Here is a 24,046-nt window from a genome sequence, read left to right on the forward strand (position 1 = left end):
TGATACCAAATCCTGGCATTGATCTCAGATCTTGGTTTTGCAGAAATTGTTTTTCATTGTTCCTACTTAAATAGCATTTGACAATATTCTTTATCAGTGCTTTTATGTTAAAACTGTGACATTCATTTCATTAGCTTTTTCACATGAAGCCTTTTGCTTCATTTCAATTTCTTTACAATTTGCTTTTTTGGAGACTGTGCTTCTACCAAAATACCGCTTGTTGAAATAATTATATATAGAGAAGAGTCGTATGGCATAATAGTTTAATGCACAGTTTTTGTGTACAGCTCTTAGCTGACTTTTTAAACTATGTGACCTTGGGTGAGTTACTTGCCCACAGCTAAGCTTCAGTTTTCTCATCTGTAAAATGAGGAGAATAATAGTAACTGTTTCATAGGGTTGCTTGTCAAGATAAAATTAGATAACTTTGTAAAGTGCCTGTTACAGTGTCTGGCATGTGATATTTTCTCAGTAAATATTGACTTTTATTGAGATCACCTGTCCTTGAGCTGTTTACATTTTTATTGATTCATTAGACACAAGGGAAGAAGGCAAGAAGTAGTACTCTTGTTTAATAAAGTGTTTTGTACCTCTTAGGATTCATTCTGAGCACTAGTACCCAGGCCACTTCAACTAAGGCTCTTGATCCAGTATTTTGTTACCTGTGGCCATTTCAGACTTTTACCTCTGCTAGAGGACATTCCTAATTGAGTATGTTAACTATGGAGCTAACCTAAAGCCTTCCTAGGAGTTTCCTTGTATTTGGAGGGGAAGAAGAGAGCTGGTCTTTTTTTTTTTTTTTTTAGACCTCTGTAGTTCTCCTTTTGGGATGTAGAACTTGTCAAAATAACCTAAATGGTCCTGCTCTTTCCAGTGGTCCCTGTAGTTCTTTCTTTTGAGTGCTGCCTGGGTTGAGCTGGAGAGAATCTCCTTAGAGTTGGCTGTAGACCTGCTGTTTCTACAAACTTTCTGTCAAATCAGGGATATTAGGTGTTAGCAAGAGATTTCTGGCTGATGTATCAGGTAGGCTTGCTGTGAATGCTGTGGTGTTCAGGCATTTTGGGGGGTGGGGAGAAGGAGGTGGGTGTTGCAGGAGGACTAGTTACTGATATGATCATTTCTGATCCATTAATGCAAAAACCTTGCTTCTCTTGTCTTTTAGGGATTGTTCTCTGAAGGGAAGACCATTTCATCTTTTCCGATTACTCATCCAATACCATGAGCCTGAGCTTTGTTCTTTTCTTGATACAAAGAAAATTACTCCAGACTCCTATGCACTCAACTGGGTAATAAAGTGAAAGTAGGAACACTTAATGAAAAATAGCTTTCTATAAAACTATAGTTAGGTTTATTTTCCCCCAAGGAAGAGAAAGAAAAGTACTAAATTATAGACCGTTACTACTTAAACCAAAGGAGTAAAATTATTGGTACTTCCAAAATAGGTTTTTTAGTTCTTGACCATGTTAGTTCAGATTATTTAAAATGAAGTTTAGCCTTTTGTTTTACATGTATCTCATATTGCATAGATAGTACATTCATATGTAATATTTGTGAGATATATGTATGCAATATGTGCTGATATGGGCATGTAATATATGTAAATATGTGGTATGTATCAGTTCACTTTAAAACTTTGTGTGATTAAATTGTTGATGGTGTGTATAAGAATTGATATCCAAACATGAGGAAAAAGACTTAAGATTATATTGATCATTAAGAAATGATCAATATAAAGAAATACAAAGTACATCTCAGTGCTCTGTTATTCTATATATTTTGAATGGGAAGTTTTATTATTCTGGGTCAGTGGTTCTCAGACCCTTTGGTGTCAGGACTTTTTATACCCTATGTTTATTGAGGATCTCTAGTTTATACAGATTATGATGGTTAGAAATTAAAACTAAGAAATTTAAATATTCATTTAGAAGTAGTGATAAATCCATTACATGTTAACATTAATAGCCTATTTTTCTAATGCAAAATAACTGTATTTTCCAAAAGAAAATTAGAATAGTGACATTGTTTTATATTTTTGCAAATCTCAATATTCGGCTGGATCACAAATAGGTAGATTCTCATACCTGCTTCTTTATTCAGTCTGTGATGGTACCACAATTCATGTAGCCTTTGGAAAAGTATTGTTCACTTGTGAGAGAACGAGTATTAAAAAGGCAATTAAAGTTCACGTGTTATTATGAAAATAGTTTGACCTCATGGACTCCCCTGTAAAAAATACTCTTGGGGACGTCTAGGGCTCCTCAGACTACACTTTGAGAACTGCTCTTGTCAATTAACTTGAAGATCTTTCTAAAACAGTGATTGAGTCCTAGAAGAATATATATTCAGAAATTAAACATACTCTTTGATCATGTCTTAACTTAGCTTTCTTCAGAAAGGATTCCTTTCTTCCACTTATTAACTGTGTGATTTAAAACACTTAGCCTCTGAGCTTCAATTTCTTTATCTGTAAAATGGGAAGAATAATAATACCTACCTCAGAGGGGATGAGATGAGTAAACAATCAGGAAAAGGTACTTAAGAGAATCCTAACTGGTTTCAACTGTCATATTAAATCTCAGACTGCAGCAACCTACTCTTTAGTGTTAGCCACAGTCTTATCACTTTGAGTTGAAATCATAAAACACCTATAAAATTGTAGTTTCACTGAGATTCATATATTGCCATTCATACTTATTTGTATTCAAGTAAAAAACTAAGCATTCTGATGCCTTATAGAGGTCTCTGCTGTCACATCATGCCTCAGAAATGCTCTTTCTGTTGCCACAACTCTGAATTAGTCCTCAGTTCCAGTAGTAGATTTTACCACGTACTAAAACAACTGGTTTCTCTTCAGTCAATGCCCCAACTAGTTCTTGCTATTAGTATCATGTCTATGGAATGGAGTCTTTTTTTTTTTTTTTAACCATGAGATGAAACCATTAAAGCTAGTTCTTTTTTTTTTTTTTTAATTTTTTTTTTCAACGTTTATTTATTTTTGGGACAGAGAGAGACAGAGCATGAACGGGGGAGGGGCAGAGAGAGAGAGGGAGACACAGAATCGGAAACAGGCTCCAGGCTCTGAGCCACCAGCCCAGAGCCCGACGCGGGGCTCGAACTCCCGGACCGCGAGATCGTGACCTGGGTGAAGTCGGACGCTTAACCGACTGCGCCACCCAGGCGCCCCTAAAGCTAGTTCTTAAACCTTGAGGGACCTACAACTGTGAGCAATGCAATGATAGCTGTAGTTTGGCTATGTGACTTTAATGATGGCCATATATTGCATGTGTGCATATATTGCAGTTCTATTTGTATTTACATCTTTGGGATTTGTAATAGTAACCTTTTTTTCTTTCAAAGTTTACTTATTTTTGAGAGAGAGAATGAGTGGGGAAGGGGCCGGTGGGGGGAGCGGGGACAGAGGATCTGAAGCAGGCTCTGTGCTGACAGCAGAGACCCCGATGGGGGACTTGAACTCACAAACTGCAAGACCATAACCTGAACCAAAGTCGGACACTTAACCGACTGACTGAGCCACCTAAGTGCCCCTGGTATTTGTAATAGTAATCTTATTTGTAATAGTAATTTTTAAAACAACAAAAAAACATTAGTAACATTTTATACTTAAAAGCTTTGTGGTGAAGTGTAATGGCAGTTAGCTTGGGCTGTGGAATCTCAGGTCATTTTTCTAGTGTAAATACTGCCACTCACTATCTCTTTGAGCTTGGGAAGGTTGTTTAACACCAGTTTATTTCCTCACATGTAAAATGGGGAGAAAAATGTCAACGTTGAAGGACTGTTGTGAGACTATTTTAAATAAGAGATAATAAAGGATATGTGACAGTAGTTTAGTACTGGCACAAAATATGCACCAATGTATATGTTCCCATTAGCCATTAAAAATGTTTTCAATTTAAACCCCTAAATGGAATTGTTTCTGTAGCCAATGAAAATTGAATAAACAGATCACTGAGTTTATGCAGTTTAAAACACAGGCTCTAGAGAAACTTATTAAACAGCTCTTTTATTTAAGAGAGAAGACCACAGAGCTCCTGAAACACAGGGATATAAATGTCTCATGTATTTCAGATGATGGACATGTAAGCTTTGGCAGCAAGTCACCTTGCTTGTCATTGAAAGTTGACTCTGTGTTCTTAACTAACCATGTTTTATCCTTACAGTTACCTTGTAGGTGAAGAATCATAATAATTATGCTGGGTACCCTTATAGTGGTAGTTATGCCAGTTATTATGTTATGGCATATATGTATTAGTGACTTTAGATACTCTAGGTTAATTATCTCTCCACAACAATGGTAGAAGAACGGTAGCAGTATTCTCCCCCCCGCCTTTTTAAGTAGAAATGGGAGTTTTAGAGGTTAAGTAATATGCCCTAAGTCACACAGCTAGTAAGTGGTGTCATTATGCCTTGAATCTACATATTCTGCCTTTGCATTACATACATTAAAATTAAGCTACACATTGGGGCACCTGGGTGGCGCAGTCAGTTGGCGTCCGACTTCAGCCAGGTCACGATCTCGCGGTCCGTGAGTTCGAGCCCCGCGTCGGGCTCTGGGCTGATGGCTCAGAGCCTGGAGCCTGTTTCCGATTCTGTGTCTCCCTCTCTCTCTGCCCCTCCCCCGTTCATGCTCTGTCTCTCTCTGTCCCAAAAATAAATAAACGTTGAAAAAAAAATTAAAAAAAAAATTAAGCTACACATTAAGTATCAGGTGCAGATAATTGGATATAATGTTACACATTTGTTTTCATACTTTTAAAAGAACAGGTCATTTCCAGTGGTTTATGTCTCATTTCATTTCCTGATTACAGCTCGGAAGCCTTTTTGCATGTTACTGTTCCATTGAAGTCACTCAGGCAATATGGGATGGATATCTACAACAAGCAGATCCATTTTTTATTTATTTCTTAATGTTAATAATCCTTGTTAATGCAAAGTAAGTATCAAGTTGCTTAGATTTTTTTTGCCTTTCTAGTCTCAGGATGTTCTGTTAATATTTAACTCAAATTCATTTGTTTCTCTTTTACAGAGAAGTTATTTTAGCACAGGAGTCTGATAGCAAAGAAGAAGTTATCCGTAAGTAACTTACTGTAGAGAAAATATTTCACGTCACTTAATTTTCTAAAACTCAGTTTTCTCTTCTGTATATTTCAGAGATTAGTCTACAGAACTCTGAGGTTTCATTCAACTCATATACACTCTATAGGTACAGACCTGAAGGCCTATTTTCCCTTGATTTTGCCATCCTCATTCATTTCTTCCATGTTTTTTTCAGTCTTTCAGTTCCTTTTCATATACTGTTTCTTATGTTTCATTGTTCATACCAGATGCCCTCCTCTTTCTCCCCTCTTCCTTCTTAATTTACCTTTGAATACTCAGATTTCATAATTACTTTCATTGTGGAAATTTGGTACTTTTTTTGGGTTTTCGCCATTCTAGCCCCCACACAGATTTAGTTATTACTTCCTCTTTGTACTGCCACTTTGTATTATTTGTATTATAATGTTTATCTCACAACATTATAGTGGTTAATTTTCACATTTCTCACACAAGACAGAATTCCTTAAGTCAGGAATTATTTCTTAGTCACTTTTTGTTTCCAGGGGCCCTGGCACTTAACATGTGTTTGTTAAATAAATCACAGTGCTGCAATCAAGGCTAATGAATATGAGTTGATTGCCTGAAACGATCTTTCACTAACAGCGGAATTGCATTAATAGTGTCAGCTCCTTTGGGAAACTCCACTGCTCCTCAAGCAGTTTTAAAGGCTTTACTATTGACATTCCATTTATGTGGTTTTTATTACGTTGAAGATATTCTAGCTTTGCTACATAAATAATGTTCATGATTGTATTTTCCACAATTTTTAAAAATGTTCTCATATCTGTAATTGTTTTTCAGAGTTCTTAGAAAATACTCCATCCAGTTTGAATCTAGAGGATATAGAAGACCTTTTCTCTCTGGCTCAGTATTATTGCAGTAAAACACCAGCTTCATTTAGGAAGGTATAAGACAAATTACCAGCTTCAGTATTTCACATTTTGTACATTGTTTTATTGTTCATGTTGTGTCCACTTCAGTTAAAATACTCTAGATTGTCATTCTTTTTTTTTTTTTTTTTTTTAATATTTATTTTGAGAGAGAGAATGCATGAGCAGGGAAGGGCAGAGAGAGAGAGAGGGAGAGAGAGAATCCCAAGCTAGCTCTGTTCTGTCAGTGTGGAGCCCTAGGTGGGGCTCGATCTCATGAACCTTGAAATCATGACCTGAGCCGAAATCAAGAGTTGGGCACTTAACTGACTAGGCCACCTAGGTGCCCCTCTTTTCTGTCGTCTGTGTTGCAGTTTTATGTGATTTTTCACTATAAATACTTGCCCCAGTGGAGGGACAGATTGAAAAGAGAGCATACACATATGCTAGGAACCATTTCACTTCACTCTGATTATTAATTATTTCTGATCATGAGGAAATGGAGAGATTTCTTATGCTAGTGCTTTCTTGACTTTAAATATTACAGAAATCTGATGATGTATAATTATGTCTCCTTTATCTGGAGTTCAGCTTTGCACAATTTTAATGATGCAGAGTTGTGACCAAAAGGTCCTTTAGTCACATAGAGACTTAGAACCTTTCTCAGGCCAGACAAATGCTTTCAAATGAAAGGACACCAGATTAGAAACACGAGTGGTGTGAGTCCTAGAAAGTAAAACTCCAAGAAGCAAAAGCTAATAGTGGAGGAGGCACAGAATTACCATTTATAAAATAAGCAGATTTGTCTATGACCTCAGGTGCCCATGAGAGCAGTATTGTCTTTTATTTATTTGTTTTTAGGCATTCTATAATAATAATTGCTAGTTGGTGGTCATGTCGCTGAAATAGCAAGATGAGGTTAAATTATGTTCAGTATAGTATGTGTCAAAAGGCAGAAAAGAAAAATCTTTTAAGAACATTTCCCCTGAAACTAATTAATTAAAAAAGAGATTTGTTTCTAGGGACTAATTTCAGCTATTTTAATAATTGCCTTATGTAGACCACCTCAGCTGCTAACAAAGTGGGACAAGTCAGATGATGGGATAGTGGTTTAGGATGCTGGATGAAAAAGAAGTTTTACTCTTTTCAGTCTTGTAAGAGGAACAGCTTTTATTCTTCAGACCTAGTAAATAATCTGCACTAGCAGTTGCTAATTAAACCAGGCTGTAGATCAGTATATTGCATAATTTATGCCTTATTTTTGTTTTTATTATGTTAAAATATGAAAAGTTGTAACCATTTAAAAATTTAATATTTTTAGATAGTTTATAAGTGATATTAAATAGTTTAATAGTATATAGGTGATATTATAGGAAACAACTATGTAGAATGTTTTAGTTTTTCATCGCCTTTTATTTTGTATGAACTCTGACAAGGACTTTTTCTATATAGCCTTTTTGTAGCCATTAGCCTATAAGATTTGAGATGATAAATATTAAATTTTAAAAATCACATGACTCAAGGGTATTATATAATTATTTTCTTTTCATCATGGTTTATTAAGAATATTTTTTGAAAGAAAGATTGATTTTGTTTTTTCTTCATAATGTTTTAAAAATTTCTCTACAAACAGGATAATCACCATCTATTTGGTAGTAGTTTGTTGGGAATTAAGGATGACGATGCAGACCTGAGTCAGGCTCTTTGTCTGGCCATCTCGGTGTCAGAGATCCTTCAAGCAAATCAGCTTCAAGGGGTAAATAAAGAAAACCCACAGTTTGTTGGAGGAATGTCCCTTTTAAATGCAAAAACAAACATTTCCTCCCTGTTTGTTGTGAGTGATTAATGTGCTTAATCTTCTGTCCACGTGTTCATTTTTTAAATTTTTTATTTGAGAGAGAGAGAGAGAGAGCGAGAGGGTGTGCGCATTACTTGGTAGTAGGGGCAGAAGGAAGAGAGATTCAAGCAGGCTCCACGCTCAGCACAGAGCCCAACATGGGGCTCAATCCATGACCCTGGGATCATGACTTGAGCTGAAATCAAGAGTCAGACACTCAACTGACTGAGCCATCCAGGTGCTCCCACATGCTTATTTTAAAACTGCCAGCTTGTGTGTGATTTTAATTGTCAATAATGAATTATTCTTGACAACTGTTTTCGTGAATTGCCAAATCTTTTGCTTTTAGCAAAGCAACAGAATATTGTATAAAGTACTTAAAAGGGTGAATTTAGCATTTATTAGTTAAATTCTGGGTAATTATACAGCTAATTGAATTACATGGTCTAATGCCATAAAGCATCTGACAAAGAATTGAGGATATACCATAATTTTCTGTCTCCTATCTTCATAAAAATCTAATAAGCCAGTTTTTTTCAATATGTTTATTACTAGTAGTGCAACAGTTAACCATGAGTATGTGTGTTTGGAAGGTGGGGTGTATTTCAAAGATGGAGGAAAGAAGAACAGCCATGGAAAGACAGGTGTTTTACAATAGATCTTTTGAAAACAAACATTTCACATGTTTTTCTTATTAGAACTAGTATTAAAAACAAATGAAAACCTGTAATCCAGTTTACAGATCCTCATGTGAACTTCCTCAGTTCAAACTGGCATTCCAGAACCTCCTCTCACCCCCAAAAGATGTTCTTGTATGAATTTAATTGTTGGCAACTTTGTAAACTTATTTGCAGAAATAGGAATTATATCTATATCTGTGTTTATAACTATATAGTTTTAAAATATACGTTTAACATACACATTAAAATTTTAAATTCCAGTATAGTTTTATAGCTCAAAATTACATTCTCCTGCTACATATTTTAAGACTTTCTAGTCAGGAACGGTATATACAAAGTGTTCAAAACAAATATAGTTATTTAAAGATCTTGAGGTTATTTTCCTGTATCTCTGCTAATTGGGTCCTCCTAATTCTGTGAGATCCATTTTTTAAATAAACCTATTCCCTCTTCTTTGCTTAATTGTAATACTATATTGTGTCAAATGTAACCCTCATGGCAAATTGCAGTATGTCACATGTTGTTTTCTCTTAGGAAGGAGTCCGGTTCTTTGTGGTGGATTGCCGTCCTGCAGAACAGTATAATGCTGGGCATTTGTCAACTGCTTTCCACTTAGATTCAGATCTGGTTAGTATAAATGCTAGTTAAAATTTTTTAATAAAGTAAGAGAATAAATAGGTTTTTCTTCCTTAGCTCAGAAATAAATATACATGTACTACATTGGGGACATTTTCTTTCTGCTTAAGGAGGGAGTCTCTGCCCTTATAACAAAAGTGTTCTCAGGTTTCCTTTTCACCCAGGACACTCTTTTGGTATGATGAGGGTAGATGCAAACACTGTTAGGTATGGCTTACTATTGCTTACCATTGTTATGTCAGTAAATTCTAAACTTCTTACTGTGAATTGTCTGATGTAGCACTTAGCATAGTGCCTTGCATCTAGTAAGTACTCTATAAATATAAGCTCTTTCTATAACTGGGTAATTATTCTAGAAATTTTTACTATAAGCCTTTTTTTCCATCATGAGTACTTAAGCATAAACTAATATTTAATAAGGATAGTATGTGGCATACAGGTGCTCACTTGTTAAAATTTTTATACAAGGGTCACTTTACTTACAGGAGAAGATGAAGTAAATAATTAAATATTGTCAGAAATACTTAGAGCAGTTGGTAGAAGTAGGACTGACATCATTTAAACCATTCTGGTTATAAGAGCCTCAGAGATTAGGGAAGAGAGAAAGAGGAGTAAGCCCTTTTGCTAACTATGCAGTCTGCCTTTCACCCAGCTCATCTGAAAAAGGTGATGCTAAGGCCTGAAAAGGCATGGAGGGGAATTTAGGTGGTATTGAGAGGAAACTTAGGGAATATAGAGGTAGAACAACTCAGAGAGTTTTGGGTACATTAAGGAAGGTAATCCAAGCTTGTTTGCATCCTGAAAGTGAACCTGAGCCTTTCTCATCCTTGGTTTGCCTAGGAGGGCCTAGTTTTTCTTTTATGCTTATTTAAGAATTTGCTCAAGTGATTCATGAAAACTTGATTTTTTTCTTCAGAAAACTCAAAGAATGTCTCCAGAGCTAACTATTATCAGCTTGTTTAAGCTTCCAGACCTTTAGTATATATTTATATATTTCTTGCTTCCTTTTTCTTTTTACTTGATTTTTCAGTTAACAGTTCACTTATTTTTTCACCAAACTGTTTCTTAGAGATCTTTCCATTCAGTACATTCTTTTTTTAATATCCCCGCTTTATTTATTTATTTATTTATTTATTTATTTTTAAGTAAGCTCCAACGTGGGGCTTGAATTCATGACCCCAAGATCAAGAGTTGCCTGCTCTACTGACTGAACCAGCCAATTGCTCCTAAGTGCATTCTTTTTAATGACTGTATAGTGGACCATGGTACAGGTATACCATAATTTATTGCCCAATTGATGTACATTTGGGTTATTTTCAGTTTTCTTGTAATGAACAATGCTGCAGTTAGATCCTTATACATGTTTTGTGAACTTGTACAAATACTTCTATAAAATAGACTACTAAAAGTAGAACTGTTGGTTTGAGGGTTGAGTATATAAAACATTACTAGAAATGCTTTATCACCCTTTAAAGAGACTGACCCAGCTTACACTTTATAACTAAGTGAGAATGTTTCAACATCGCATTATATAGCACATTTTATTTTACAGTGAGAATGTTTACAACATTGAGTAAGAATGTTTCATCGTTGCATTATAGTACATTTTATTTTACAGTAATGATGGGTGAAAAACCATCATTGAGGTTAGTAATTACAAGGTGGTAATTACTAATAATGTTGAGCGTCTTTTTGCAAGTACACTGTTTACTTTTTTTTGTTTTGTTTTTTGTTTTTACAAATTGCTTTTCTGTGGTTTGTCGGTTTTTCTCTCAGATATTCACTGTATTTTTTTAATTTATTTCTGAGAGAGAGAGAGCGGGAGGAGCAGAGAGAGGGGGACAGAGGATCCAAAGTGGGCTCTGCACTGACAGCAGAGAGCCCAATGTGGGGCTGAAACCCCCATGAACTATGAGATCATGACCCAAACCGAAGTCAGACACCTAACTGACAAGTCGCTCAGGAGCAGCGTCACTGTGCTTTTTATGTAGCCCTGTTGTAACATTGTAACAAATTTTTGAAGTTATTGGCATATCTGTTTCCTTGAAGGAAAGAAATTAACTTTTTTTGTCCTTTTAACTCATGTACCTAGAGTAGTGCTAATAAATAAATTGGCTTCTACTATTTCTGACTGCCTTCTAAGAAGTACATCGTTTGCCATATAAGTGGAAACTAAAAAATATACCTTGTTTCAATGTATTGTTTTTAGCTATGGACCCTTTCACTCAGTGTTAAACTTTTCTTGTCATGATACCTAATGACACCATAGCTTGTTTAAGAAACAAACCAGATTTTTTTCTTAGCATATTTTCTTTGCATGTTTCATCTTTCTCTGAATCTTCAACTTTTGTTCTAATGTATTATAGGTACACTTATATGCATTTATTTTCTCTTATTCCAGGGATTTTATTTACAAGAGCCTTTTTCCCTTTGTTTTTTATTTTATTTTATTTTATTTATTTTTTAAAATTTACATCTAAATTAGTTAGCATATAGTGAAGCAATGATTTCAGGAGTAGATTCCTTAATGCCCCTTACCCATCTAGCCCATCCCGCCTCCCACAACCCCTCTAGCAACCCTCAGTTTGTTCTCCATATTTATGAGTCTCTTCTGTTTTGTCCTCTCCCTGTTTTTATATTCTTTTTGTTTCCCTTCCTTTATGTTCATCTGTTTTGTCTCTTAAAGTCCTCATATGAGTGAATTCATATGATTTTTGTCTTTCTCTGACTAATTTCACTTAGCATAATTACCTCCAGTTCCATCCACATAGTTGCAAATGGCAAGATTTCATTCTTTTTGATTGCCTAGTAATACTCCATTGTGTGTGTGTGTGTGTGTGTGTATATATATATATACACACCACATCTTTATCCATTCACCCGTCGATGGACATTTGGGCTCTTTCCATACTTTGGCTATTGTTGATGGTGCTGCTATAAACATGGGGGTACATGTGTCCCTTTGAAACAGCACACCTGTATCCCGTGGATAAATGACTAGTAGTGACATTGCTGGGTTGTAGGGTAGTTCTATTTTTAGTTTTTTCAGGAACCTCCATACTGTTTCCCAGAGTGGGGGCACCAGCTTGCATTCCTACAAGCATTGCCAAAGAGATCCTCTTTCTTCGCATCCTCGCCAACATCTGTTGTTGCCTGCGTTGTTAATGTTAGCCATTCGGACAGGTGTGAGGTGGTATCTCATTGTGGTTTTGATTTGTATTTCCCTGATGATGAGTGATGTTGAGCATTTTTTCATGTGTCGGTTGGCCATCTGGATGTCTTCTTTGGAGAAGTGTCTATTCATGTCTTTTGTCCATTTCTTCACTGGATTCTTTGTTTTCTGGGTGTTGAGTTTGATAAGTTCTGTATAGATTTTGGATACTAACCCTTTATCTGATATGTCATTTGCAAATATCTTCTCCCATTCTGTCGATTGCCTTTTAGTTTTGCTGATTGTTTCCAAGCCTTTTTTTCCTTTGTTTTCATGGTAGCTATGTAAATATTTTCTGTCTGGAAGAATATTTCAAATTTGGAAATGTATGTGAAACACAAGTTTACCACATTTTTAGTTTTTAAAAATTGCCTAGATGCTCCAGAATCCGTCTGAGTTTGCACAGTCAGTAAAATCTTTGCTGGAAGCACAGAAGCAGTCCATTGAATCCGGCTCCATTGCTGGTGGGGAGCACCTCTGTTTTATGGGCAGTGGTAGAGAGGAAGAAGACATGTACATGAACATGGTCCTGGCACACTTTTTACAGGTATGTTGACAGATTATTTCAGTTTTGCTTGGTTATTGCTATCATCTTTAGGATGTTCTCATAGGTTAATTTGTACTGTTATCTATATTGTCAAATTTATATGAAGTTTTTCTTTACAGCTTACAGGTTTTCTGTCTTGCCAAGAAAGGACTTCTTGAGATTTTTCTTACATGTTTCTATGATTTACTTTTTATGCTTAAGTGTTGAATCGTCTGGAATTTATTTTTGTGTAATAAGTGAGGTAGGAATAAAAAAAAAAAAAAATCTTTTCCCAGATAGCTAACCAGTTGTGCTATCACTTTGAAATAGCACCTTAAAAAAATTTTTTTAACGTTTATTTTTGAGAGAGAGAGAGACAGACAGACAGAGACAGAGACAGAACACAAGTGGGGGAGGGGCAGAGAGAGAGGGAGACACAGAATCCAAAGCAGGCTCCAGGCTCTGAGCTGTCAGCACAGAGCCCGACATGGGGCTCGAACTCATGAACCATGCAATCATGATCTGAGCTGAAATTGGATGCTTAACAGACTGAGCCACCCACCCAGGCGCCTCGAAATACCACCTTTTTAATTCCTCAGTGCATCAGGATCTATTTCTGGATTATTCTATTGCATTGCTGTTTATGTCTGTTCATTCCCTAGTACTTTTTACAGTAACTGCATAATTCAGTTTAATATATTTACTTTGAAATAGAATAAATATACATGTATATTTATTCATTATACTTGGCCATCTTTCCTTTTTGTGTTTGAATGTTGTCTAATTTGTATCAGTGATTTTATGCAGCCTGTTCCTCTATCTTCTCTACAAAACCTCTCTCAGTGATGGCTCTTTCTTCATAAAAATAATTGTTAGGTATTCTTTGGTATTTTATACATTAAAGTCTTCATTTTATATGACCCTGACTTACGGAATTAGCAAGACCATAGGCATGGTGTTGCACTAGTTACTAAATTTGGATCCATTTCTGTTCATGTTGTACTTTACTGGGAATCTGCTTTGAGAAAGTAAGTCTAAAGGAAAGAATCCTTAAAAGACAAAACACGAGAAGGAACAAGGTATATGGGGGAAGGGTTGTAAGATAATTTTATACCTTATTAAAGGAGAGATTTTAGAAACTTACACAAAATTACAAAAATAGGGTCTCACACTCATTTTACTTACAAATTAATTGGCCTATTTTAAAAATGCTCTGGTGTAAACTATAGATTGTGAACATTAACATATCACATGGCAAGAATTTGAAATATTGTGAACTTATTTTTTATAACTCAAGTTCTTGATGTGGTTTTAGAAAGTTTTCCCCCAACTTTTATCATGGAAATTTTCAAACAAAATCAAGAGTACATAGAGTTGAACCATATAAACTCTTTATAAAGACATAAAACCACATTATCGTTATACTTTATTATACAAAAACCTAACTATTGTTCAAGTTTCTCTGATTTTCCCAGGATCCAAAACAAGACATTATGCTTGGTTGACATCCTTTAAATCTCTTTTAATGTATAGATTCCCTTTCCTAATTTTTTTTCCTTGCAGATATTTGTTGGAAAAACTGGTTACGTTATCTTATAGTGGGTCCCCCACATACTAGATTTTGCTAATTGCATTCACGTGGTGGTGTTTATCAGGTTCTGTCCCTGGTATTTCCTCTAAGTTGGTAATTAGATCTAGAGACTTGATCAGATTACTTTATTGGGAGGGGGGGCGGACAGGAAGTCCTGGGTGGTATGAACTTTGGTCAGGAGGTATGTACTGCCCATATCTTTCTTTTTCATATTTTGAAATCTTTTAAAAATCACTCTAATTATATCTAAAAATACAATTAACTGATTTTAGTTTGACTTGTTATTATATTATTGGAACTATAATACAGATAAAATCACAGTCTTGATAGGAGCCGTGAAGTTGTCTCCTTCTTTCCACCAAGCGCCAGACCTTACAGTATACAAGGTAAATGTATGTGTCTCTCTATACCAGAGTCCCAGATGTCAAAGAAAACAAAAAGTCCAGAAACTTAATATATAACTATGTATAACATGTGTCAGTGTTTATAGGGCTATAGAGGTTTTGATTAAATTGCATTTTGGAATAATTTAAATTCTGTTTTTGCTACAGAAAAACAAAGAATATGTAAGCATTGCCAGTGGAGGCTTTATGGGTAAGGATTTAATTTATTTGTTGCTTTGCTTCCATTTCTCAGAGGAAATTATATCACCAGAGCTGATTGGGAGTGACCAGATTAGTTAGTGGATAAACTCTCTCTTCAGACATTCTGTATGTTCAGAAAAGGGAAAGCCAGCAGGACATATAGATAACAGATAAACATAATAGACAATTGAAATGAGCAAATATTTAATGGAAGACTAATTCAGTAATATGTTTAATGAGCTTGTATTTGTAAAAAGTATTTTTGTAAAGAGGCATGAAAAACTGTCTACATGATTTGTCTTTGTGGAGAAGGTACAGTAGATAGGACTGGGAAATGGGTAAGAGGAATACTTTTCATACTCTTTGCTTGTTTCATTGTTATTTTGTTTTTGAAATACTTGAAAGTATTAGCTGCTAAAAAAATATTGGCTGAATGGAATAAAACAAATAAGCTGATGTTTTCAAATCTTCAGACCAATATCTGACAATCCAGGATGGTAAAATAACAGAAAATCTCTGCAAGCAAGTATTTGAGAATTTATGAAGGATTAGGTCAGGATAAAAAGATTTAAAAAGAGCCTGTCTTTTTTGCAAATTGTATTTTTTAAGGGCACAAACTTGTGACTAAAAGATGAGTAAGTCCTAGAGTACTGTAAGTGTAGTGAATGTAGACAACAGTATTATCATAACCAAACTTGCAAAGAGACTAAATCTTAATTATTCCCACCATGAAGAAATGGTAATTATGTGATCTGATAGAGGTACTAACTGTTGCTGAAATGGAAATTATATTACAGTATGTAAATCAACATGTTAAACACCTTAAGTTTACATAGTGTTATAGGTCAAATATATTTCAATCAAGAAATAAAGAGCCTTTAATAATAAAATCAAATTAATATTTGTTGAGTAATAGAATTGAGTTTGAATCATGAGAGTCTCATAAGGATTAAGTTCTGATCTAATATAATCTTCTTGTTTTATAACTTAGAATTTTTACAGATTAGGATCTTTTTCCTCTTTGTCGATATTAACAAGGATTATGATGATTTCCTATATATCATGGCCTGATAACTCACAATCTTTGGGGCTTATACCCAGAGTGATCTACAAATGGGGTTGTTTTAATAGTGTTAAGCAAGTATTGGCCTTTAGGCCCAGTGTTTATTAGGAATTTTGACAGTGATACAGAACTTGGTTATTAAACTTACTATCAAAAGTGTCTGAAAAGCAGTCTTTTATGGTATAGTCTAGGTTCCAGAAGCTTTTTTCTAATTATGAATTATTTCTTTTCCAAGAATAACCTTTCTTTCCATAGCAGTTAATGCCTTCTTTATTATGGGAAAGATTGATATCTCTTTATGGTAAAACAAAAGCCACCATAGGTTTTCTTTTAATTTTTTATATCATAAAAATGTTGCTGAGATTATCTCTTAATACTTCCAGAGAGGAAAGCATCAAATTTATATAAAGTTATTGTCTATTAAGAAAAACTGTAGTTGTACAGAGGGCTTTAGAAGGAGAAGAAGGCGGCTTTCTGTAGCTTAGAGTCCTTCATTACTGAAGTGCAGAAAAAAATACCTGTAATTACGTCTTTGTATCCTCTTTCATTCAGCCATGACATGTTTATTATATTCTCTGGTAACGAATCTTTCCAAAGGGGGTTGATATGTGAGTTGTTTTTTTCCCCTTCTTGTTTATTTTAAGCACTGCAACAGCACCTGGCGGATATTAATGTGGATGGACCAGAAAATGGATATGGCCATTGGATTGCTAGTACCTCAGGCTCGAGGAGCAGTATCAATTCTTCTGTTGATGTAAGTGTATGTGTAGAATGTGTCAGTCACCATATTTGGATAAATGCCCAGAAAATGTGACTATTAAGCTCTCACTGTAACAGAAATGGAGTCAAAATATTTCAAACACATAGAGTGAGGAGTCGTGTTATTGCATGGTTAATGTTATATGGAACAGGCCTGCACAGCTAAACTAGCCAGGAGTTCTGGAGGTCCACTTGCTGAATTCAAATTTCTCCCTGTCCAGCTGCAGTTCGGTGTCATCTAGTGACAGTTTTCTGCCCCAGCTTAAATATCAATGGAGATAATACTGAGTCCTATGACTAGCTGGGACTCTCAAGTGATCTCATTCTAGGAATCTCCCAATTAATATGAGCCAAAAGAATACTGAGGCTTACAGTCACATCTCCTGCAGACCATGTCTATACCGCTCCCTACCAGAAATGTACATGATCATAACTTCAGTCCATGCATATTTGAGAATGGGCCAGGAAGAAGAAGACAGGAACTGATTGCCAATCCCATTATATTTGATTTTTAGTTAAAGAGATGTATGTTACTGCAAGGTTTTGCTGTAGTTGGTAAATTCACTTTTCTGTGCTGCTTTGGAAATAATTGGGCAATAAGTCTTTTGTGCTTTTTCAAGAATATTTTATGTCAGTTGAATTAAATGTCATCAAATCATTTTCTTAACAAGTAAGGGTCCACATCTACCTAATGATCATTCTTTAAAGCAGAAATAGAAGGAAACTATAGTACAGGTCATTGTTATGACTAGCTTAGGTTTACCGGTCTGGCTTAATGGTATTCAGGTTTTATCTCTACAACTTAACTTTTGTCATGATCTTCAGTAAGACCTTTTCAGCTCTGGTTTCTCCATCTGTACAACAGAGATGATAATAACAGAACTTTGTTCACAGTGATGTGAGGATTAAATGTGCAAGTATATGGGGGCGCCTGGGTGGCGCAGTCGGTTGGGCGTCCGACTTCAGCCAGGTCACGATCTCGCGGTCCGTGAGTTCGAGCCCCGCGTCAGGCTCTGGGCTGATGGCTCAGAACCTGGAGCCTGTTTCCGATTCTGTGTCTCCCTCTCTCTCTGCCTCTCCCCCGTTCATGCTCTGTCTCTCTCTGTCCCAAAAATAAATAAACGTTGAAAAAAAAAATTTAAAAAAAATGTGCAAGTATATGTATAGTATTGTATCTGTCACATATTTAATAGCAGTTATTATAAAATTGTAATTCATTAGATGATTACAGTTTATCTTCAGCCGCATAAGTCAAAGCATATTGTCAAATTATCAGCACATAAGGCTTCTCTAAGAAGTAGGTTTTCAATTTAATCTTCTTGGTATCTAAGAGCTCTTCATGTGAGATCACTATTTAATAAACATTTTCAGTATTTTTATTTTGAATAGCTAACTAGTATTCCACTGTATGGATATATTATAATTTATTCAATTCCCTGTTGTTGAATATTTTCATTGCCTTTATTTGTCTTTTTTGTGTTATAAACATTATCTTTTTCTGATTAATTTTTGTAGTTATATATGTACATATGCCATGATTATTTGGCCCCAGAAGTACAATAACTTGATCAAAACATTACATATCAGGATTCTTGAATTCTACATTATTATCAAATGGCCCTTAAAAACAACATTCTTCTAATTTATATTGCCACCCACAGTGTAGAAAGTAAATTCTGTTCAAGTTTCTTTCTTCAGATTTAAAAAACAATGATTGAGGCTGTTAAAGAAACCATCTTACAGATGTGTTATATTGAAAAATACCAAATAATTTAATTTCTATATTCAGTTTAATTTGATTTCAAATTTGGATATGGAAATAGAAATGTGGTTTTTGTGTTAATGATTTATTTCACTTAAAAATGAAAATGACATGTTTATTTTAGCATCATATGTAAGTATGAAAGATCTAAGAAAACAACTGCTATTCATATTTTCATACTTTGAAATATTTCCTTCAAATATTTTTAATGCATATGTATTTTAGTGTTTTATTTTAAAAATGGTGATCAGAGTGTACATATAGATTTATTTTCTGCTTTTTCTCACCGCTTTTTCTAACATTTTAAAATGCTTTAAAAAAAAAGGTAATGGGGATTAAGGAATACACTTGTCATGATGAGCACTGAGTGTTGTATGGGAAGTATTGAATCACTGTATTGTCCACCAGAATCTAATATTACACTATATGTTAACTAACTAGAAGTAAAATAAAAACATAAAAAAATTTTTAAAGCATTTTTAAAAAATTTATATAAATTTCCATCCAACAGTACTGAAGTCCTAGAGTGCTTTCTAATTATTTCTTTCTCTTAAGTTCTGAAGAGGAATTAATGGGCAAAAGATAGGCATACTTTTTGGGGCGCCTGGGTGGCTCAGTTGGTTAAGCATCTGACTCTTGATCTTGGCTCAGGTCATCATCTCACCATTCTGATGTCAAGCCCTGCATTGAGCTCTGCACTAACAGCACAGAGCCTGCTTGGATTTCTCTCTCTCCTCTCTACCCCTCCCCCGCTCAAATGGGTGCACTCTCTTTCTCTCTAAAAATATAAGTAAAAAAAAATATAGGCACACTTTTAAACTGACACCTATTGCCAGTTTGCCCTCTAATGAATATGGGAACAATTCCATGAAACATTTTAAGAATTATACTCATATCTGTTATATTAGGTACATAAGGATAGTTTTCTTGAGAAAATTAAAGGTCTAAGTGAAAATATTTAAACAGCAAAATTTTACAAGGAATAAATGTTTAAAAATTTAGCTACATGAATGATATTCTGATTATACATTTGCTGATTTACATTTTATGATTGAAATTAAGAAAAGGTCAGTAACTTAATTTTTTATTGAGTAAGGAAGGTATTTTCAGACTTTACACATTTGTATGTACAACATACATCTGCATTTTTCATTTCTAACTCCCATCCCTAAAATGGTTTTACCTAGTATATTGGTTGGTTAAGGCTGCCATAACGAAATACAACCAAGTAGTTGGCTTAAATCACAGAGGTCTATTTTGTTTAGTTCTGGAGGCTGCAGATCTGGAATCACAGGGTTCGCAGGTTTGATTATGTATCCTCAGGCCTCTCTCTTTGGCTTGCAGATGCCTGCCTTTTTGGTCTGTCTGGATATACATGGTCCTGTGTATGTGGTCTCCTTCTCTTCTTGTAAGGACACCGGTCATACTGGACTAGGGCCCACCTGTATGACCTCAGCCTTAGTTTAATATTTCTGAGTACAGTCTTTATCTGAGGTGAACTAGGAGTTAGAACTTTAACATATGGACACAATTCAGTCCATAACCTCTAGATAACCTTTAGCAGTAGTGTGTCTGATAGTCATTAGGAGAACAGTTAATTCATTAGTAAGTTGTTTTTTTTGTTGTTGTTGTTGTTGTTGTTGTTTTTTTTAGGGTGAATCTTCTAATGGCTCAAATGATAGAGGAATGAAATCACTAGTAAATAAAATGACTGTTGCTTTGAAGACGAAATCTGTTAATGTCAGGGAAAAAGTTATCAGTTTTATTGAGAACACATCAACTCCTGTGGACCGGTGAGTTGCTTATATGGTATGAGTTTATGATGGGTAACTAAAGACATGTGTCTTAATAGTAAATGATAGTTGAATTGAATATGTTCTAGAAAAGAATCATAAAGTACATTTTTTAATTGGATAATTTCAGTTTTCATTGTAATTGCAAAGATGTCCTTTATTGCTATAACATTTGACTGCAAAGATTTCTCTTCCCCTACTGCTCAGAATAAAACTCAAATAATGATTCTGCCCTTTTATGCCATTCATTAAAAAAAATATTAAGATGCCATTATATGCATTATTCTTCATATAGTAGCCGTTTCCCACATGCCAAATGGATGGGAATCATCTACTAAATGCAGTAATCTCAAAGCAGGAAACTCTTCTCCTCCTCCAGGAATTTATAACCTAGAAAATTTGTTCATGCTAAATAAAGCAGAAACCTATTTTCTTTCTTTCTTTTTTAAAATTAATCAATTAATTCATTTTTAAAGTAATCTCTACACGCAACATGGGGCTCGAACTCACAACCTGGATGCTTGCTCCACTGACTGAGCCAGCCAGTTGCCCCAGAAACCCATTTTCTTAAATTTAAGAGTTTAGCTCTTCATAGAATTTTGTCCACAGAATATAAGTGACATCTGTTTTCCCACTAATTACAAATGAAGGACACAGTTTGATAAATTTAAGAATGTCTGCTACAGTGTTTCTTATTGGAACTGAGAGTCCATAATGTTTTCTCCTCCACATATTAGTCTAATTCATCTTTCTTGTTGTACAGTTCAAAACTAATAATTCCAGCATAAAACTTATTTCTAAGCAGATCTGGTCTTGAAAATGTGTGATATTAATTTCACTTTCTTATTTTGCAGTATCCTAGGAAAGTTGAAATATTTGACTTTAAGAATTGAATGTTAGGAATTTACTGTTGTTACTTTATTAGTTATAGTACCTATGCATACAAAAGTACATTTTCCCCCATTTAGTAAATAGCAAGGAAGAATGGATTATTTTCACAAATCCAAAAAAATTGTACCTGTCTAAAATGGTCAACTCATAAATAATATTAAAGTGTTTTATCAAGCCTGAAAGTCTTCTTTGCTCATTAAAATTATGTCTGTTCTCAAAAGCCTATAACTTTTTTACTTTCAGTACATTCTGGGTTAGAGTACTATTGCTACATTTGGTAGCATGAACATTTAACATTTTATTCTAAAATGAACAAGTGATAACTCTGACTTGAAACTGGCTTTTCTTCATTTTTCTTTGTACTTGGGATGATCAAAACATTTTCTTTATAATGTATGCTCTGGGTTAGAAAAAGTGATTATACTGTATTTTTGTTTTAAAGCTGTTGTATTTTTAATAATCATTTTGTTCTGTCCTCTACCTCAATTTGCTATAGAATGTCTTTCAATCTTCCTTGGCCAGACAGAGCATGTACAGAGCGGTAAGCCAATGAGTAGAGCAGCTTTACGGGACCATCCTTTTCTTTAGCATGCCTCATGCTGTCTATAAGCCTCACACTGTCTTGGCTTAAATTTGATGCAGCTGTTTTCAAATGCTGAATTTTTCTTATTCTGCTTTTAGGAGTGTGTGATATTGATTGAGCTGTATTTGTTTTTTGGCTTGATCATTTTAATTTTTTTTTCCTTGCATGCTTCTTTATATCTCCCATTCCTCAGATGAAAATCAAGTACATTCAAATCCAAGAACTTCATAAAACCTGCAGTTTTAATTCTGAAAGAGAGGAGTGAAACAAAGAAAATAATTAGTCTCAGAGTTGGCAGAGTCTAGCATTGGAGATCATGTATTTCTATTTCCTGCCCTAACAGTATAGAGTATTATCGCACCTAACAAAGGGCATTGTTCATAGTTCAAAATTGTTGTTAATTCAAGTATATTATGTAATTTTATGATTTTTTTTAAAAGATTTTTCTTAATTAGATTTGTATATTTAGGTTGGTGACTTCACATATCTAAATCAGTTCCAAAGAACCACAATTCTTTAGTTTTCCATGAAAGAAATTAGGTCCTGGTAGACATGTTAATGTATATTCCATCCCTTCTCTGTCCCTAGTAACATGTGGTACTTGTCATTAGATTATAGAAGTCTAAAGTTTAAAAATCTACTGAACCTTCAATTAGGGTGCACAGAAGAACGCTACTAACTTAATACCTTTATATAGCTTTGTAGTTTTCATACCTACAGCATTTTTCTGCAGTTTATTTTTTTTTTTTAAGTTTATTCTGAAAGAGAGAGAGAGAGAGAGAGAGAGAGAGAGAGAGAGAAAGAATCCCAAGCAGGCTTCATGCCGTCAGTGCAGAGCCCAATGTGGGGCTCAATCCCAAGAACCATGAGATCATGACCTGAGCCAAATCAAGAATCAGACACCTAACCAACTGAGCGACCAAAGTGCCCCATTAAGCAGTTTAAATTAGAATATCAATTAGAGCAATATCTATGGAGATTTTAAAAGAAATTCTAGTTGTATTTTAAATATAAATTAAGCTTTGGAATTATGGAGTTGAATTTTTCTTTGGTCATTTCAATGTTTTCAGTGACTAGAAGTAACATTTTTAAAAGCACTAGTTCACTGTTAACTTAGTGGTAAGAGTTTTTATTTACTGTAACTATTCCTGCACAATGCCAATTACAGAGCTTCTATTACAGTTTTACCTGAGACTATTTTAAAGGCATTTGCTTCTTTTAAAATTATAATGTTTGTGAATCATCTTTCTACCTTTTCTTGTTATAGGACCATTTAATTAGTCTAATTTTAACTCCCAGGTTTTCTCCCAAATTCTTAAATTTATAAAAATTTAACTTATTTTCTCTGATCTACAGGTAAATGTATCTATTTTGAAAATAGAATTTAGTGAAAAGTTAGAATTGGGTTTCTTTCTGAGCTCAGTAAATAAATTAGAACCTGGTCAAAATATGTTATAGATGTTTCTGTTATTACTTCAACTAAAAAATTATAAATATACTGCTTTTTAAAAAGAGTACAGACAGTGAATTTCATTAATTTTTAAATTGTTTTAAATGTTTATTTATTTTTGAGAGAGAGAGAGAGAGAGAGAGACCGAGTGCAAGTGGGGGAGAGGCAGAGAGAGAGAGGGAGACACAGAATCCACAGCAGGCTCCAGGCTCCTAGCTGTCAGCACAGAGCCTGAAATGGGGTTTGAACCCCACGAACTGCCAGATCATGACCTGAGCTGAAGTTGGTGCTTAATGGACTGAGCCACCCAGGCGCCCCAAATTTCATTAATTTTTAGCCAATATTTAAGAATAACCCAGTAATCTTTAGCAATCTTTATAAAAACTGCCTTGTATTATAAATGTAGATCAATAATGATTAGTTTTTTTTAAACTTTTCACTTTTCATACTTGAATTCTGGTTCATGCATTTACTATAAACATTATCCTTATTACTTTCAACGTTACATCGGTTTAATTATGCTTTAATGTCAGGAGAGAACCAATAATTTAATCATAAATTTTTATAATCTAGATGGCACTAAAGTATTTTTAGACAAAGCTGTATTATCTTTGTCTTTTATAAGTAGGCTGATTCTGAGTTTCATAGGTATTTGAATTATTTATTTCACTTTATCTAATGAGTATAGTTTGATAA

General features: G+C 34.6%; 1 protein-coding gene across 2 annotated transcripts in view; it reads left to right on the forward strand.

Moving 5' to 3' along the window:
- Positions 1–24,046, forward strand: part of TBC1D23 (TBC1 domain family member 23) — a 65,584-nt gene that overhangs the window by 33,671 nt on the left and 7,867 nt on the right. The window contains exons 5-15 of one of the 2 annotated variants that reach the window (XM_040484308.1): positions 1,163–1,286; positions 4,827–4,951; positions 5,045–5,091; positions 5,917–6,020; positions 7,618–7,740; positions 9,036–9,128; positions 12,725–12,895; positions 15,017–15,059; positions 16,757–16,866; positions 20,287–20,426; positions 21,814–21,858. In XM_040484308.1, the coding sequence (XP_040340242.1) occupies positions 1,163–1,286; positions 4,827–4,951; positions 5,045–5,091; positions 5,917–6,020; positions 7,618–7,740; positions 9,036–9,128; positions 12,725–12,895; positions 15,017–15,059; positions 16,757–16,866; positions 20,287–20,426; positions 21,814–21,858 (1,125 nt within the window). The remainder of the gene's footprint in view (positions 1–1,162; positions 1,287–4,826; positions 4,952–5,044; positions 5,092–5,916; positions 6,021–7,617; positions 7,741–9,035; positions 9,129–12,724; positions 12,896–15,016; positions 15,060–16,756; positions 16,867–20,286; positions 20,427–21,813; positions 21,859–24,046) is intronic. The other variant, XM_040484309.1, reaches the window with a different exon arrangement.

Source organism: Herpailurus yagouaroundi, unplaced genomic scaffold (genome assembly GCF_014898765.1).
Source record: "Herpailurus yagouaroundi ecotype Mexico unplaced genomic scaffold, PumYag 162, whole genome shotgun sequence".
NCBI lineage: Eukaryota > Metazoa > Chordata > Mammalia > Carnivora > Felidae > Herpailurus > Herpailurus yagouaroundi.